At 44.5% G+C, this 17608-nt stretch overlaps 1 protein-coding gene across 1 annotated transcript in view; it reads right to left on the reverse strand.

Annotated features, from left to right (window-relative positions):
• Positions 1–8671: 8671 nt before the first annotated feature.
• The window catches only part of nr0b1 (nuclear receptor subfamily 0, group B, member 1), a 112477-nt gene continuing 103540 nt past the window's right edge, over positions 8672–17608 (reverse strand). The window contains exon 2 of the mRNA XM_063049909.1: positions 8672–9008. Coding sequence (XP_062905979.1) covers positions 8839–9008 — 170 coding nt within the window. The 3' untranslated portion in view covers positions 8672–8838. The remainder of the gene's footprint in view (positions 9009–17608) is intronic.

Raw genomic sequence — 17608 nt, forward strand, 5'->3', positions numbered from 1 at the left:
TAGAACATTGAAAGGCCTAGATAGACAGGACATGGAGAGAATGTTTCCAATAGTGGGAGAATCCAGGACCAGAGGGCACAGCCTCAGAATAATGCAGAGCAAGAAACACTGAAGTGGGTCAATAGTTCACAGACTTTAATGCGAACAGAGTTAGAGGGAAAAGAAAACAATAAACGCTCGGCCAAACAGGGCCGTTAGCTAAAACTCTCAAATGGAAAACAAAGCCAACACTGCGGCTGAAAGGAATAACTAAGTATAAAACGAATACCGCTAGTCTTCAGGGTCAATTGACTCGACAGTCTAATTTCTCAGGCAAGGCCAAATGCAAGCAGGCAACAAAACATTGCTATGCTTTGCTCAAGTCTCATCAAGCACTACGACAAAAAAAGAGATGAGTTAAGTATCATCACAATGAAATAATCATTAGCTGACACACGCATATTCATGAGCATAATTTCCGTATCTGCTGCACTGCCGTATCTGTGGCTGTGACACGGCGCTAGGCACAGCCCCTGAGGCACCACAGACTTGTGTCCACTGGAAGTCCCAGATCAGTGACTTGCCCAAGATGTCCTTCGCCGGGATCCAAGTATTTTCTTCTGGACCATACCCCTTCTCAGTTCTCTAGGTACTGGACCTTACCACATTCGCAGCAAGATGCCAGGAGGCGCTGCATTGTATAGACCAGGGAACCATCTACCAAGCAGGAGGAGGGGGAGCTGGGGTGACTGGGGCCAGGGGAGATGTAGTAACTAGCTAGAGCTGGGAAACATGGAATACTGGGTGGATCTTCAGTTATGCTGGTAGATGCAATCTATATGAGACCTTGTCGACAGCTTTTTCCACTACAAACGTTCCCACGTAGCATGGTGCCAATTTGCAACTCTTGACTTTCAGAGGAAGATCCCTTGATGCCAACCAGACCTCCTCTCCGGGCCTGAATGGCCTTACCTGTTGGCGCAGCTGATCAGCTTGCCAGGCATGTTGTTTCTAGGCGCACAGCAGAGAAGCCCTGGCTCGCTTCCAGGTGCGCTTGTAGTGCTGGATCAGCTGTTCAGCAACAGGAACTCCTACAACGATCTCCTGATGGGGGTTGGAATCCATTCTGGCATTCAAAGGGAGATGTACCCATGGGGGATGACTGGAGGTTATTATGGATGATCTCTGCCCAAACCAATTGAGAACTCCAGGACATGGGGTTGGAAGAGGCAAGGCAGTGCAGCATTGTCTCCAACTCCTGGTTCACTCTCTCAGTCCTCAGTCTGGCCATCGGTTCCTGTTTGGACACTCTGTCTGAGGGAAGCCGTGGAGTCTGAACACATGTTGAACCAAGTGTGTGGCAGTCTCATGAGCTAATGGAAGCTTGGGGAGGGCAACGAAGTGGGCAGCCTTGGAAAATCGATCCACAATGACCAAAATGTTGGTGTTTCCTTTAGACAGGGACAGACCAGTGATGAAATCTACTGAGAGGTGGGGCTAGAGGCAGTGGGCCACAGGTAGTTGACATAGCAAACCCGCAGGACACTGGCATCATGTCTTGTTCTGAGTGCAGGTGGGACAGATAGATACCAAGTCGTGGATATCCTGGGACATAGATGGCCACCAAAGTTGTCTCCTTACAAACTCCTGGGTCTGTTGAATTCCTGAATGTCCAGCTGGATGGGAGGAGTGACCCAACCTTAACAATGAATGGTGGTGATGGGTCTGGGTGTTGCAGCAGTGGGACAGTGGTAAAATGTCACTTTAACTCTCGGACAGCAATCTCATGCTGGACCCCTGCATTCAATCCATCTCATTCCAACCCACTCTACTGCAAGCGTGCGGAATTTGACTGCATAGGCTTTCACCATTCCTCTGCCTTGGCACAGGTCCAAGAGTCGCTGGGCAGTCTCCTGAACCCGTTCTGGAAGGCCAAAAACCCTCCTTAACCCTGTCACGAAATGTTAGAACGTCTGGGCTGCAGGGTATCTTTTCTCCCGTAAAGCGTTGAACAGGCTGAGTGGAGGTCCATCTATGAGATGGTAGTTTTTGTGCATCATCACCAAAACGACCAGGCAGGGCATGGAATGTCAGGTCGCATTGGGTAATAAAATTCCAGCAGCCATTGGGATCACCAGAATATCTGCAATATATGCCTGGACATGGAACACTTGGTTCCTGTTTGGACGTGGAATTCTGTGGGGGTCTGGAGGCAGGAGTCCATTCTGGTCCAGGTGAGGGAGCGGGAGCCTTAGTAGCAGAGATTGCCAAAGCAGCAGAAATGGAGGACCAGCGAGATGTTGGGAGTGGGACTGAGATGGCCAGAGGTTGCTGAATTGTGTTGGCAAGGAGATGTTAACAACTGTCAGCTGATGCTGGCTGTCCACAGTAAGCTCGTGGACAGGAGCCATGAGAGCGGAAACCACAGACAACTGAGTCCGATTGCCTGCAGTGAGCTGTTCAACCATTGTGGCTAGGGATGATACCTGTTCCTCCAGATGAGACGGGACTTGTCGGCGTGAGATTATCTGCCTCATTGCTTCTGTATCTTCACTCAGAACAGATTCAATTGCCTGTAGCTTGTCCCCTACCTGACCAATAAACCTCAGGGCCAAGGTCAGCTGCTCTCTCTCTGCTGGGTCCATCTTTGTCGGTCGAGACTTGCTGTCACTATGTTCGGATATGGCCCAAGTGTGGAGCGAGTGACACTGAAGCGGGTCGATAGTTCACAGACTTTAATGCAAACAGAGTTAGACAAAAAAGAAAACAATAAAAGCTTGGCCAAACAGGGCCATTAACTAAAATTCTCAAATTGAAAATGAAGCCAATACTGCAGCTGAAACAAATAACTAAATATAAAACAAATATCACTGGTCTTTAGAGTCAATTGACTCGACAGTCCAATTTCTCAGGTAAGGCCAAATGTAAGCAGGCAGTGAAGCGTTGCTGTGCTTTGCTTAAGTCTCATCAAGCACTACGACAAAAAGAATGGAGTTAAATACCATCACAATGAAATAATAATTAGCTGACATATGAATATTCGTGAGCACAATTGCCATATCTGCTGCGCTGCCGAATCTGTGGTTGTGACTGATGTCTCCTTAGGACAGAGGTGAAGAGGAGTTTCTTTGGACCAGGATGGTGATTCTGAGGAATTCATTGCCACAAGTGGCAGTGGGGGCCAATTCATTTGGCATATTTAAAGCGGAGGGTGATAGGTTTTTGATTAATAAAGGAATCAAAGGTTACAGGGAGAAGACAGGAGAATGGAGTTGAAAAAGAAAATAAATCAGTCATGATTGAATGACGGAGCAGACTCGAGAGGCCTAATGATCTAATTCTGCTATGCCTTATAGTCTTATGGATAGGAAGGGTTAACACTTCATCTTTCCATAGGTGCTGCCTGACACACAGACAATTTTCAATAATCTACACTTTTATTTTAGTAACCACTCTTTATGTATTACAATCTGCTTTGGTTTGTTACTTCAAAAATTAAACTGGGACAAATAATTTTCTTCAACTATTGTGCACATATAGAAAGAAAACAAATTTTGAAATGATCTAAACTCTTCTTGTTGAAGAAAACTGCTGTTGAAGAAAATTCTCAAGTGACTGATTTTGACCTACTTCCATGAGTCATTGTTGATGAAACGTGGCCAGCATGAAATGCAATTTGATAAAGAACCATTGCTCATAATTTTTTCCTCCAGAGGGCAAATATATTTTCTACCAGAATAGAATTAAAATTAAATCTTGTGATCATGACTGATCAGGCTGATTAAGCAGTAAAACAGATTAACTTCAATTATTAATTCAATGGGAATATAAATACTGAAGGGAAGTAACTCGATTTCCTTTTCTCTTTACCACTCATAATAATATGCATATAGAATCAAGTTGAAAATTCCAATCTAGCTTTACTAAAAAAAAGTATGTAGTAATATAATTGCTTTTGTTTAATTGGTGTCAAATTAACAGTCAACACTACACTTTACAAATCATTAAATGTGTCAATTTGTCCTTGGTATTGTAAATTCTTCTCTTAAAAAAGGAACACAGTGTCCCATTTTGTGTCATACATAAATGTATGAAAAGATTAATTATAATATTGTTTTATTTAATTGGCTTCAAATTAACAGTCAAATGGTTAAATGCATTCCTTCAAGTGTCAGGGAATGCCAGGCAGAATAGAAGTAATTTGGTGATATCCTATCAATCATACATGGTGACCATACTGCTGCCAGTGATCTAGGACTGAATTAGTGCACATAACTTACACATAGATCACTGCATTTAATGGAAGAAATTGTGCTGGTTGATGCAGAGTTTTGATGCAAAGCCTCAACATTTCCTCTCCCTCCATAGATGCTGCTTGACCCACTGAGTTCCTCCTGCAGGTTTTTAGTTGCTCCAGATTCAAACATCTGTATTCCCGTGTGTCTCTCCCACTGTAGCTTCTGTTTCCTGTGCTGTTCAACAGATTTTGTGTATCAAATTGATTTTCTTCTCTATACAATAGATTGTACGGTTTTATTTATTCAGTCTTTAGGATCTGGGCATCACCTGCTCGCCCATCAATTATTGCCTCTTCCAGTGCACCCTTGAGAATGCCATGCTGAGCCATCACCTTGAATTACTACACCCCCATCTCGTAAAGTAACTTCCGGAGTGCTGTAGGACGGAAGTTCTTGTATGTGGACCCAGCAACAAGAAAGGAATTTAAATATATTCCCACGTCAGGATGATGATAATACAGGCAGTGGTGTTTCATGTGTTAACATGTGGAATTTGTTGCCACGGGCGGCAATGGAGATCAAGTCATTGGGTGTATTTAAGGCAGAGATTGATAGGTATCTGAGTAGCCAGGGCATCAAAGGTTATGGTGAGAAGGCGGGGGAGTGGGACTAAATGGGAGGATGGATCAGCTCATGATAAAATGGTGGAGCAGACTCGATGGGCCGAATGGCCGACTTCTGCTCCTCTGTCTTATGTTCTTATGGTCTAACTGCTCTTGTCTTTATTGCTGACAAAGGTCTGAGTTTGGGAGGTGCTGCTGGAGAGCCTGGGTGAGTAACTGCAGTTATTTTGTATACGTACTGTGGACACTACCCTTGATAATATTGAACTTCTTAATTGTTGTCGCCATCACACTCTTGACTTGTGCTATGTGGTTACTGGAAGATCCCAGGCTCTCAGCAGCTAAGGCAGGAACCATAATGGCATGCTATTGTAGCCATATGTAGCTGTTCCAGTTGAGTTTCAGGATACTTGTAACCCACAGGATATGGACGACGGGAAACTTGGCAATGGTAATTCCATTTAACGTCAATGCAAGATAATTATACTTTCCCAGTCCCACATGGGAAATTTCCATAAAGTATGTCTCATGGATATCCAGGATAAATTGGATCCAAAATGGGCCTGGCAATAGGAGACTGAGGGTGGTGCTAGGGCCTCTTGGACGCCTGTTGCAAATGGTGTTTCATAAGGTTTGGTGCAGGGACCCTCGCTGTTTGTAATGTGTGTGAATGATTTTGGATGTGAAAGTAGGGCGCATATTCAGTAAGTTCACAGGTGATGGAGTTTTTGATACTGAGGAAGGTTATCAGGCTACGAAGTGATATCCATGTGTCGTGAAGTGGGCTGAGAAATGGCATCTGGAATACAATCCATGTAAATGTGAGATGAAGTATGTTGGGAGCATTAATGAGGCAAGTGCATGGACCATGGTAGAGTCCAAGGGAGGTAGGATCCATAGTAGGATCCGAGGGAGTATTGAGGAACAGTGGGATTTTGGTGTATATGGGAAGATCTTTCATGATGGCTGTACAGGTCTGTAACATGGTTAAGGAGGCATTTGGGATTCTGGTCTTCATTAGTGGTGGCAATGAATACAAGATTAGGAAGGTTATGCTCCAATGTTATAAAACATTAGTCCAACCTCACCTGAAGTACTGCATGCAGTTTAAATCCCCACACAATAGAAAGAATGTTATGTCACTGCAAAGGTGCAGAGGAGATTCACCAGCACGTTGCCTGGGATCAATATTTCATTAATGAGGAGTAGCTGGAAAGACCAGGTCTGTTCACCCTGGAGCAGAGAAGGTTAAGGGGGTGGGATGACAAACTTATCAAGGGTATAGATGAGATAGACTGCAGGAAAATTTTCTCCCACTTGAGGGTACATTAAAATAGAAGACATAGATTTTAGGTGATGGGTAAGAGATTTAGGAATCCAAAGAGACCTTTTTTCTCCGAGGGAGTGGTAAGTACCTGAAGTGCACTGCCTGAGGTAATGGTGGAAACAGAGCTGCTGACTGCACTGAAGAAGTATTTAGATGATTACTTAAACCACCTATGCATAGGAGGCTACATGTTATGTGGTGGAAGGTGGGATTAATGTGGATGGTTACCTGCTGGGTGCTGTAGGCAGGGTGGGCTGAACTAGCTGTTTCCATGCTGTATGACTCCACAGCCAATGGCCAGCACCTCTGTGATGTGAATGTTTCTTCCCACCTTCCAGTCCATACCCAAATGTTTTACAGGCCATGCTGCATGGACATGGACTGTCTCATTTGCACTGGTGTTGTGAATGGGACAGAACATGAGCAAATATCCCCCTTCTCAATCAGAATCGGAATTAAGACTGAAAACGGCTTGTCCTGGAGTTGGAGGATTCTATGTATGCGTGTGGGTGAGCGGGAGGAGCAGGGCTTATTTTACTGTTGTTGTTTTGTTACTTGTTGTTCTGTGTTGTTCTGCTAAGCATTGTGGGTATGCTTTGTTGGTGTCATGGTCCTGATCATTAATGCCCTATTTTCTTCTAATTTCCTTTGATTGTGCCATGACTCCAACCGTTAATTTCCCATTTGCTCCTAATTCTCTTTGATGACGACACACCCGGTTTCAATCAGGACCTGCAGCATAAGAACCCCAGCATTACAACCACTAGTTGCCAAATCATTGGTTTTGCCTGTGTGGTAATTAACGTTTCCTGGCCGCTCAGGACAGTGTGTTCTGGGTTTTGCTCCAGTTTCAAGGTTTACCTATGAAACTCCATCTCTCTGCGTCAAGGCTCTGTGTTAAGATCCCTGCTGTTTGCTGTTCAACGTTCACGTCTGCATAAGCATCCTAACTCAATCTCCGTGCCTGTGTCCTGCACTTGGGTTCATACCATTTGCTCATTGCAACACTTGGTGCTAGAATGTGTGGTGACTCTTGCAGGCTGACCCCAGCACACCCTCGGTATGTTGATCTTGAATCTTGTATATGATGTGAAATATGTTGTTTTGAGGCAGCAGTACAGTGCACAGACATTAAAATTTATAAATAATCTATTAAATCTATAAATAACAAAAATAAATAAATAGTGCAAATAAAAAGGAATAGTGAGATAGCGTTTATGGGTTCGCGGACTATTCAGATGGAGGGGAAGATGCTATTCCTAAAACACTGAGTATGAGCCTTTAAGCTCCTGTCTCTCGTCCCTGACGGTAGCAATGAGAAGAGGGCATGTTCTTAATAGATAAATAGATAGATGGATAGATACTATATTGCTGCCAAAGGAAATAACCGTGTTACAGTAGCATTACAAATGCACAGATATATAATATACAAATATTAGAAAAGAAGTAAGAAAGAAAAAAAGTTACCTTAAGCAATCTAACAGGAGGAGGGTCATCACCTCCCTGATTATAGGTTGACTCACTATAGAGCCTAATGGCCGGGGGTAAGAATGACCTCATATAGTGCTCTTTGGAGCAACGCAGTTGTCTTAGTCTATTATTAAAAGTGCTCCTCTGTTCAGGCAAGGTGGCACGCAGAGAGTGAGAAACATTGTCCAGAATTGCCAGGATTTTCCATAGGGTTCTTTGTTCTACCACAGCCTCGAGTGTGTCCAGTTTGACTCCTAAACAGAGCTAGCCTTTCTAATCAATTTATTGAGCCTGTTGGCATCACCTGTGTTGATGCCATTGCTCCAACACACCACCATATAGAAGATTGTACCAGCAACAACAGACTGGTGGAACATGTGAAGGAGAGACCTGCATACTCCAAAGGACCTCAGTCTTCTCAGGAAGTAGAGGTGACTCTGGCCCTTCTTGTACACAGCCGCTGGACTCAAGTCTGTCATCCAGGTGCACCCCCAGGTACTTGTAGGTCCTCATCACATCCACGACCTCACTATCGATAGTGACAAGGGGCAGTGCAAGCTTTGTCTTCCTAAAGTCCATCACCATCTCCTTTGTCTGACTGATGTCGAGCTGCAGATGATTCAGCTTGCACCACTTGACAAAGTCCTCCACTAACAGGTTCAACAGGTACATTTAATGTCAGAGAAATGTGTACAATATACATCCTCAAATTCTTTTTCTTTACAAACATCCATGAAAAACAGAGTGTGCCAAATAATGAATGACAGTTAAACGTTAGAACCCCAAAGACCACCCCCAGCTCCCCCCTCCCACACATAAGCAACAGCAAAGCAACGACCCCCCCACCTCCAGCCAAAAAACATCAGCACTCTCCACTGAGCACTCAAGCGTGCAGCAAAGCATCGATAAAGACACAGACTTGCAGTACCCCAAAGAGTACTCATTCACCAGGTAATGTGACATGCCACAGGCTCTCTCTCTCTCTCTCTCTCAAATAAGGGAAAAAGAGGTGTCTCTGTTTCTCAGGGAGAGGGGAGACATAACAAACAACTCACTGATTTATGGTGTTAAAAGCCTGTTACATCACTTTTTCCGAGCTCTGTGCCCAGAAAGCTCAGGTCTCTGGGCACCCAGCCAGTATTAGCCTGCTGCTCCCGATGTTCAGTGTTCTCCACAACACCTCAGTCAGGGGCATCAGCCTTCAATCAGTCTGTCTCCAGAGCCATGAAAATCCAGCATCCTGAAGGCATGCTAGTCTTGCAGGCCGCATCCTTGGGATATCAGAAAACGGACAGTCATGAGGCCCTGAGAGCGGGTCCCATTCCCACAAAGCGTCAGAGTATAACTCCAGGTCAGGGTCTTCAAAAGAACCTTGAAAGGGAAAAAAAGAGATATCAAAGATAGAAATAAAGCTGTTTCCAAAGATGCAAGCAAAGGAGTTGCCATTTAGCGCCATTATGACTATGCTCCACCCACCAGGACCCTGTATTCATCCTCCCATCCTCCCTTTGTACCCTCAACTAGTGCTGAGTCATCAGAGAGTTTCTGCAGATGACATAACTCAGTGTTGATTCTAAAGTCCAAGGTATACTGGGTGAACAGGAAGGGAGCCAACACAGTTCCCTGTGGAGCCCCAGTGCTGCTTATAGCCATGCCTGATACACAGCTCTGAAGCTGCTGTTTACAAACTGTGGTCTGTCAGCCAGGTAGTCCATTATCCAGGATACAATGGAAGTGCCAACCTGCACTCAATGGAACTTTTCCCTCAGCAATGAGAGCTCTATGGTATTGAAGCCACTTGAGAATTCAAAAAACATGATCCTCACAGTGCTGCCTGCTTATCCAATTGGGAGTAGGCTCTGTTCAGCAGATAGATGACAGCATCGTCGACTCCAATGTGCTCCTGATAGGCAAACTGCAGGGGATCAAGGGCTGATCTGACCAGGGGTCAAAGGTGAGCCAGGACCAGCCTTTCTAGGGTCTTCATGATGTGTGAGGTCAGGGCCACTGGACAGTAGTCATTCAAGACTTTTGATTAGCCCTCCTTGGGTACTGGGACCATACATAATGTTTTCCACACAGTCAGGACCCTTTCCAGGCTGAGACTCAGATTGAAAATGCGTTGGAGATCTGGTGAGGGTCCTTAATAATCAATGCTTTCTTGAAGCAACCCCCTCTTGGAGATGTCCTCAGTGATGGGAAGAGTTGTGATGGAGCTGACTAATTCTATAAACCTCTGCAGACTCTTATGGTCCTGTGCACTAAAGCTTCCATACCAAACTCTTAAACAACCTGCTGGAATGTTCTCCACCATTCATTTGTTGAAACTTGCAAGAGTCTTTGATGAAATGCCAAATCTCCCGAAATGCCTAATTAAGTAGAGCAGCCAACGTACCATGTTCAGGATTGCATCAATGCATTAAGCCCAGGATAAATCTTCTGAAACATTAATGTCCAGGAAAATGAAGCAGTCCCCACTGTTCATTCAATAAGACTTGGGTGTGTTTCACCTATTTTCCCTTCCTGAAGTCCATAATCAGTTCTTTGGCCTTGTCGGCATTATTATTGTAACACCACTCAACTAGCTGATCTATCTCACTCCTTTATACCACCGCATCGCAACCGGTGATTCTCCCAACAACAGTGATGCAATCAGAAAATTTACACATAATATTTGATGTGCTTAGCTGAAGAGTCATGAGTGCGGAGAGAATAGAGCAGTGAGCTAAGCATCCGTAAGGTGTACCTGCATTGATATTCAATGAGGAAGAGATGTTATTACCGATTATTACTGACTGTGGTCTCCCAATTAGGAAGTCAAAAATCTGGTTCCAGAAGGAGGTACTGAGACCCAGGATTTGAAGCTTTGTTATTAATACAGAGGGAAAAGTGCTGTTTAATACCAAGCGATATTTGATAAACAGCAGCCTCAGGTATGTCTTGCAGTTGACTAAGTGCTCTAAAGCAGATTGGAGAACCAGTGAGATTGCATCACTGTAGATGTATTTTGGCGAAAGGCGAAATGCAGCAGGTGAGACCTGCTCAGGCACGAGATAACTCTAGTCATAACTAATCTCTCAAAACACTTCATTATGGAAGATGTGACTGCCGTTGGTCAATAACCATTCAGGCAGCTCACCCCGCTTTTCTTGGTACCAGTACGACTGTAGCCATTTTAAAGAAGGCGAGAACCTCAGAGCACAGCAATAAAAGGTTAACAATGAATACTCCAGCCATTTGATCAGCACAGGTTTTCAGTAACCAGCCAGGTACACCATTGAGGCCCGATGCCTTGCAAGGGGTCACCCTCCTGAAGGATGTTCCAACATCAGCCCCTGACACAGAGATCACAGGGTCATCAGATGCCCAGGAAAATGAAGCTGTCCCCACTGTTCATTCAATAAGACTTGGGTGTGTTTCACCTATTTTCCCTTCCTGAAGGGTCATCAGATACTGTGGAGATTCACACAGGTCTGATGTCACTCGCCCTTTTAAAGTGTGCAGAAAAAGTGATAATTCCATCAGGGAGTGAAGCATTGCTGCCATTTATGCTGTTTTATTTCACTTCATAGGAAATAATAGAATGCAAATTTTGCCATAGCTGTTGTGCATCTGATTCTGTCTCTAGCTTCACTCAGAATGGCCTTTCTGATCCTAAAATGAACTTCCATAGTCATACCTGGAATTCTTGTAGGATTTTTGGTTATCAAACAAACACAAATTTAGCCCTCAGCAGACTGGAAATCTCCTGGTTCATTCATGGCTTCTGGTTTGGGAAGAGTCAATATGTTCTCAAACGCACACACTTGTCCAGACAGGTCTTGATGAAGACAGTGATGGCTGTGGCATTCAGAGCCAAAGATGAATCCCTGAATATGGTCCAGTTCACTGATTCAAAGCAGTCCTGAAAATGTCCCTCTACTTCTCTCGAATGTAACTTTGCCATCTTTAGTCTCTTTCTATATGTCAGGAGTGGAAGTACAGCCAGGTGATCGGACTTGCCAAAGTATGGGTTCCAGATGGCACAGTCAGCGTTCCTGACTATGGTGTAACAATGACTGAGTGTGTTCGCTCCTCTGGTTCCTCCAGTGACACCTTGGTGGTAGTTTGTCTGAGACCCCTCCAAGTTGGTTTGGTTGAAGTCCCCCATGATGATTGAGAAGACAACAGGGCACATCATCTCATTAACTTGATCACAATGCTCAGTTTCTCCAGTGCCAGCCTGATGTCTGCCAGTGGTGGAATCCACACCGCTGACAGAGAATTCCCCAGGTAGGTTACCCAGATGATACTTGACTGCCAAAGCTTCTGTGTTGATGGAGCAGGGATAATGCAGATCGCCATGTCTATGCACCACAATGAGTTGATCATTAAGCAAGCACCACAGCCTCTGCCTTTACTTGATGCTGCTGTGTGGTCCATGGAGATAAAACCTTGGGGTGGACTAATGTGTCCTATATACTGGGGGTGAGATTTGTCTCTGTGAAGTAAAGTACACAACAGTCCCTGATGTCCTTCTGGTACTGCGGTCTTGCTCTGAGGTCTTCAGTTTTATTTTTCAGAGACTGTGCACTATCTAAGAGTATAGTGGCCTTAGGACCCTGCACTTCCGATTTCCCTGGAGTCTGCCCAAACAGGTACGTTTTTCGAGACAATGGAGACCTCTCCTGAGCCTCCAGTTGCTGCACTCACTCCCTGGGAGTTCTGGAGTCCATAGACTGCCAGTTCCTAAATCGTTATTTCACTTAAATGGGGTGAATCAATGCTACTTACTGCAGTCTCTGTGGCTGCAGATTTCAGCTGTAATTGTTGAAAATGGGAATTTTCTGACTTTATGCTTGAGCAAAAGTTATTGATGAAACATTTGAAAATGGTTGATATGAGGAACTCTGGAACTGATTTTCTGGGTTGTTTGACATCCTGCAGCCTTGACAATTTTCCTTTGTTCAGGATGTGACTGTGAAGATTGGACCATTTTCTCTTTTATTAATTTCTGTTTTCCCAGATCACACAAGATCAAGAACAGTCACTCACTGGAAATTCAGATCTATGGTCCTTGTTTGGATCAAGGTGGTGATGGGGTATGGAGCCATGTTCTACTGACAAAAGCCAACCCAGCCATCAAGTGTCTCCAGCTAATTCTTTTTATTTCAGATTGCTAGCATCTGAATTTCTTTTAATTTTAGAATGTATGGTGACCTGTACTTCACTAGGGACGTACAGGTTTCCCCTGCCATCCGAAGGTAGAGCGTTCATATGAAACGGTTCGTAAGCCGAAATGTCGTAAAGCGAAGAAGCAATTACCATTTATTTATGTGGGAAAATTTTGTGAGCGTTTGCAGACCCAAAAATAACCTACCAAATCATGCCAAATAACACATAAAACCTAAAATAACAGTAACAGCAGGAATGATATGATAAATACACAGCCTATATGAAGTAGAAATACTTCTCTACAACGATTGCCTGCACAGATCTCCGTAGCGAAAATCTCACGCAAGCGCTCTCGGCAGAAAATCTCACGCAAGCGCTGTTGGCATAAACGCGCTCTCCAGTAACCTTTAAACTATGAAGCTGCCAAATCTACCAAATAACACATAAAAATACACAGCCTATATAAAGTAGAAATAATGTATGTACAGTGTAGTATCACTTACTGGAATTGGGATAACAGCGCCGAGCACACTGATGATGGTGTGTTAGACTGAGTCGTCGCAGGTTGGGGTGGTGCAGTGCCCCCCACCCTCCGGGCCACCGACCTGATACATTGCCGCGAAGAATGCAGGCGGTAGCTGGGAGGCACCCAGCACATCTTTAAGAAAAAAGCCGAAATAAACATGCTAATTAATTAGGTGCTGCCCGGCACGTAAATGTCGGTGCAGATCAGAGGCGATTGCCAATTGCATCACCTCTGATCTGGGCCGACAATTATGTACTAGGCAGCACCTAATTAATTAGCATGTTTATTTCGGCTTTTTTCTTAAATATGTGCTGTGTGCCTCCCGGCTACCGCTGCGCTCTTCGTGAATCGGTACAGTATCTGTCCGGGGCCCGGGTGCTCAGGTGGTGGGACACGGGGGTGTCATCTCATCGGCAAACAGAGCAGGCAGCTCATCTTCTCCTATGACTGCCTGCCTCGATGTCGAAGGTCGAGGTTTGTTGTCTGCTGTGGCTGATGTGGAAGGCTTGCTTGACTGCTGAGCTTCACGCATTTTTCTATCATACAGTTGTATGTAAGCACTCAAACCATCCTGCAAATATCCCCAAAACCGACGTACCCTTTCAAAATTAAAGTCGTACTTTATCATTGCAGCGAAAATCTCATGCAGTTTCTTCACTTTCTGCATTCGGTTTCGATTGTTATCCTTTCCTCTTCCAATTGCATCAGCTCTTCATCTATCAGTTCTTGGTCATGGGATGCCAAAACCTCTTCAACATCATTTTCGTCAACTTCCACAAGCCAAACTCACTTTGTCCTTCCTTCGTTCACCACGATCGAAACGCTTAATTATGTCTAGTTTTACGCTAAGTGTAACAACTTTACTATTTCAGGCTTTTCCGGCACCTTAGAACTCATCTTGCTAACGGCTGCTCAATACAACGTGTTTCAGCAATGCTGTTCCGAATCCGGGGCACAGCGGCTACTCGGGGCACGCGCTGCCTTTTATCGCGTGCTGATTTTTTATTGCGCGCTGCCTTTCTTCGTAACAGTGAAAACACCTTCTGAAAGCGAAAACAGGGTACTAATGTAGGTCTGTCGTAACAGTGAGGTTTTGTAAAGCGAACGTTTGAAAATCGGGGACACCTGTACTTCATTTTAAAATCAGTCTGTTATAGACAACATGTAGTGAGCCACAATTTTTATTTATTTAGAAATATAGTGGTAAAAGTCATTTTGGCCCAACAAGCCCACACTGCCCAATTATACCCATATGATCAATTAACCTATGATTCAGTATGTCTTTGGAATGTGGGAGGAAACCAGAGCACCAAGAGGAAACTGACTTTGGCAAGGAAAAATTTTGCCTGACAAATCTGTTGGAATTCTTTGAAGAATTAATCTCTTCTACAAAAGTACATGACTATTCACTTCCCAACACTGCATTCCATCTGCCATTTCTTTGCCCATGCTCCTAATATGTCTCAGTCCTTCTGCAGTCTTTCTACTCCACCTGCCTTTATTTAATCTGCAAAATTTGCAAAAAAGCCATCATTCGAATCATTGGCGTATAACATAAAGAGAATCAGTCGCAACACAGACCACTGGACACCTGCAGCCAGCCTGAAAAAGTCTTCTTTTATTCCTACTCTATGTTTCCTGACAATCAGCCACTGTTTCATCCATGCTAGAATCTTTCCTGTAACACCACGGGCTCATAGCTTGTTAAGCAGCCTCTTATGTGGCATTTTGTCAAAGATCTTTTGAAAATCCAAGTACAGAACATCAACCAATTCTCCTTTGTCTATTCTGCTTGTTATTTCTTCAAAGAATTCCAATAGATTTGTCAGGCAAGATTTTCCCTTGAGGAACCCATGTTGACTATGACCTATTTTATCATGTGCCTCCAAGTAACCTAAGACCCCATTCTTAATAATTCCAACCACTGAGGTCAGCCTAACTGGCCTATAGTTTCCTGCCTCTCTCCCTGCTTGAATGGAGTGACATTTTGTCAATACCTCCAGTTGAACTCTGTCTTTTTGTGTGGATCCCCCTAGCTAGCAGTCTGTGGTTTTGTATTGCCATGTGCTCCTGTCCGCACTCCTGCTCTACTCTGGCCCTTGTATTACTGAGTACTCAGTTGCTCATCTTTTTCTCATTATTACCTGTATTGCTGCCACCTGTGTCTCATTGTGCTCCACCTATCATCTGCCTCTCTGTTTACGAGAACGTTCTGCAGCGGTATTTTATTTGAAGCAAGGAAGGCGGCAAGGCTGTAGCGTATTGGGTAGGTCATGACAGCTGAGATTGGCCCTGTGGTTTGTTCATCCTGCAGCATGTGGGAAATCAGGGATACTTCCAGTGTCCCTGACGACTATGTGTGCAGGAAATGTGTCCAGCTGCAGCTTCTGGCAGACCGCATTGAGCGGCTGGAGCTGTGATTGGATTCATACTGGAGCATCCGTGATGCTGAGAAAGTCATGAGTAGCATGTTCAGTGAGTTGGCCACACCGCAGGTAAAGCCTACACAGGCAGAAAGGGAATGGGTGGCCACTAAACAGCGTAGCAGTAGGCAGGTAGTGCAGGAGTCCCCTGAGGTCATCTCCCTCCTAAACAGATATACTGTTGGGGGAGATGTCTCATCAGGGGAAGGCAACAGCAGCCGAGTTCATGGCACCATGGGTGGCTCTGCGGCACAGGAGGGAAGGAAAAGGAGTGGGAGAGCTATAGTGATAGGGGATTCAATTGTAAGGGGAATAGATAGGCGTTTCTGCGGCCACAAACGAGACTCCAGGAGGGTATGTTGCCTCCCTGGTGCAAGGGTCAAGGATGTCTCTGAGTGGCTGCAGGACATTCTGGAGTGGGAGGGTGAACAGCCAGTGGTCGTGGTGCACATAGGTACCAATGATGTGGGTAAAAAATGGGATGAGCTCCTATAAGGTGAATTTAGGGAGTTAGGAGATAAACTAAAAAGTAGGACAACAAAGGTAATAATCTCTGGATTACTACCAGTGCCACGTGCTAGTCAGAGTAGAAATAGGAGGATATATCAGATGAATACATGGCTTGAAAAATGGTGCAAGGGGGAGGGATTCAAATTTCTGGGGCATTGGAACCAGTTCTGGAGGAGGTGGGACCGGTACAAACAGGACGGTCTGCACCTGGGCTGGACTGGAACCAATGTCCTAGGGGGAGCATTTGCTACTGTTGTTCAGGAGAATTTAAACTAATGTGGCAGGGGGATGGGAACAAGTGCAGAGAGACAGAGGGGTGTAAAATGAGGGTAGAAGCAAAAAGTAGTAAGGTGAAAAGTAAAAGTGGCAGGCCGGCAAATCCAGGGCAAAAATCAAAAAGGGCCACTTTTCAACATAATTGTATAAGGGCTAAGAGTGTAAAAGAGAGCCTGAAGGGTTTGTGTGTCAATGCAAGGAGCATTTGTAACAAGGTGGATGAACTAAAAGTGCAGATTGTTATTAATGAATATGATATAGTTGGGATCACAGAGACATGGCTCCAGGGTGAGCAAGGATGGGAGCTCAACGTTCAGGGATATTCAATATTCAGGAGGGATAGACATGAAAGAAAAGGAGGTGGCATTGCTGGTTAGAGGGGAGATTAACGCAATGGAAAGGAAGGACATTAGCCGGGAGGATGTGGAATCGATATGGGTAGAACTGCATAGCACTAAGGGGCAGAAATCAAATTGGTAAGGGTGCTGAGGAAGAGTATTTCTTGGAATGTATGGAATGTTGGTTTTCTGAACCAACATGTCGAGGAACCAACTAGAGAGCAGGCCATTCTAGACTGGGTATTGAGCAATGAGGAGGGGGTAATTAGCAATCTTGTCATGAGAGGCCCCTTGGGTAAGAGTGACCATAATATGGTGGAATTCTTCATTAAGATGGAGAGTGACATAGTAAATTCAAAAACGAAGGGTAACTTTGAAGGTATGAGACATGAATTAGCTAAGATAGACAGGCAAATAATACTTAAAGGGTTGACGGTGGATATGCAATGGCAAGCATTTAAAGATCACATGGATGAACTACAACAATTGTTCATCCCAGTTTGGCAAAAGATTAAACCAGGGAAGGTAGTGCACCCGTGGCTGACAAGGGAAATTAGGGATAGTATCAATTCCAAAGAAGAAACATACAAATTAGCCAGAAAAAGCGGCTCGCCTGAGTACTGGGAGAAATTCAGAGTCCAGCAAAGGAGGACAAAGGGCTTAATTAGGAAAGGGAAAAAAGATTATGAGAGGAAACTGGCAGGGAACATAAAAACTGACTGTAAAAGCTTTTATAGATATGTG

This window comes from Mobula hypostoma, chromosome 6, assembly GCF_963921235.1.
Source record: "Mobula hypostoma chromosome 6, sMobHyp1.1, whole genome shotgun sequence".
NCBI lineage: Eukaryota > Metazoa > Chordata > Chondrichthyes > Myliobatiformes > Myliobatidae > Mobula > Mobula hypostoma.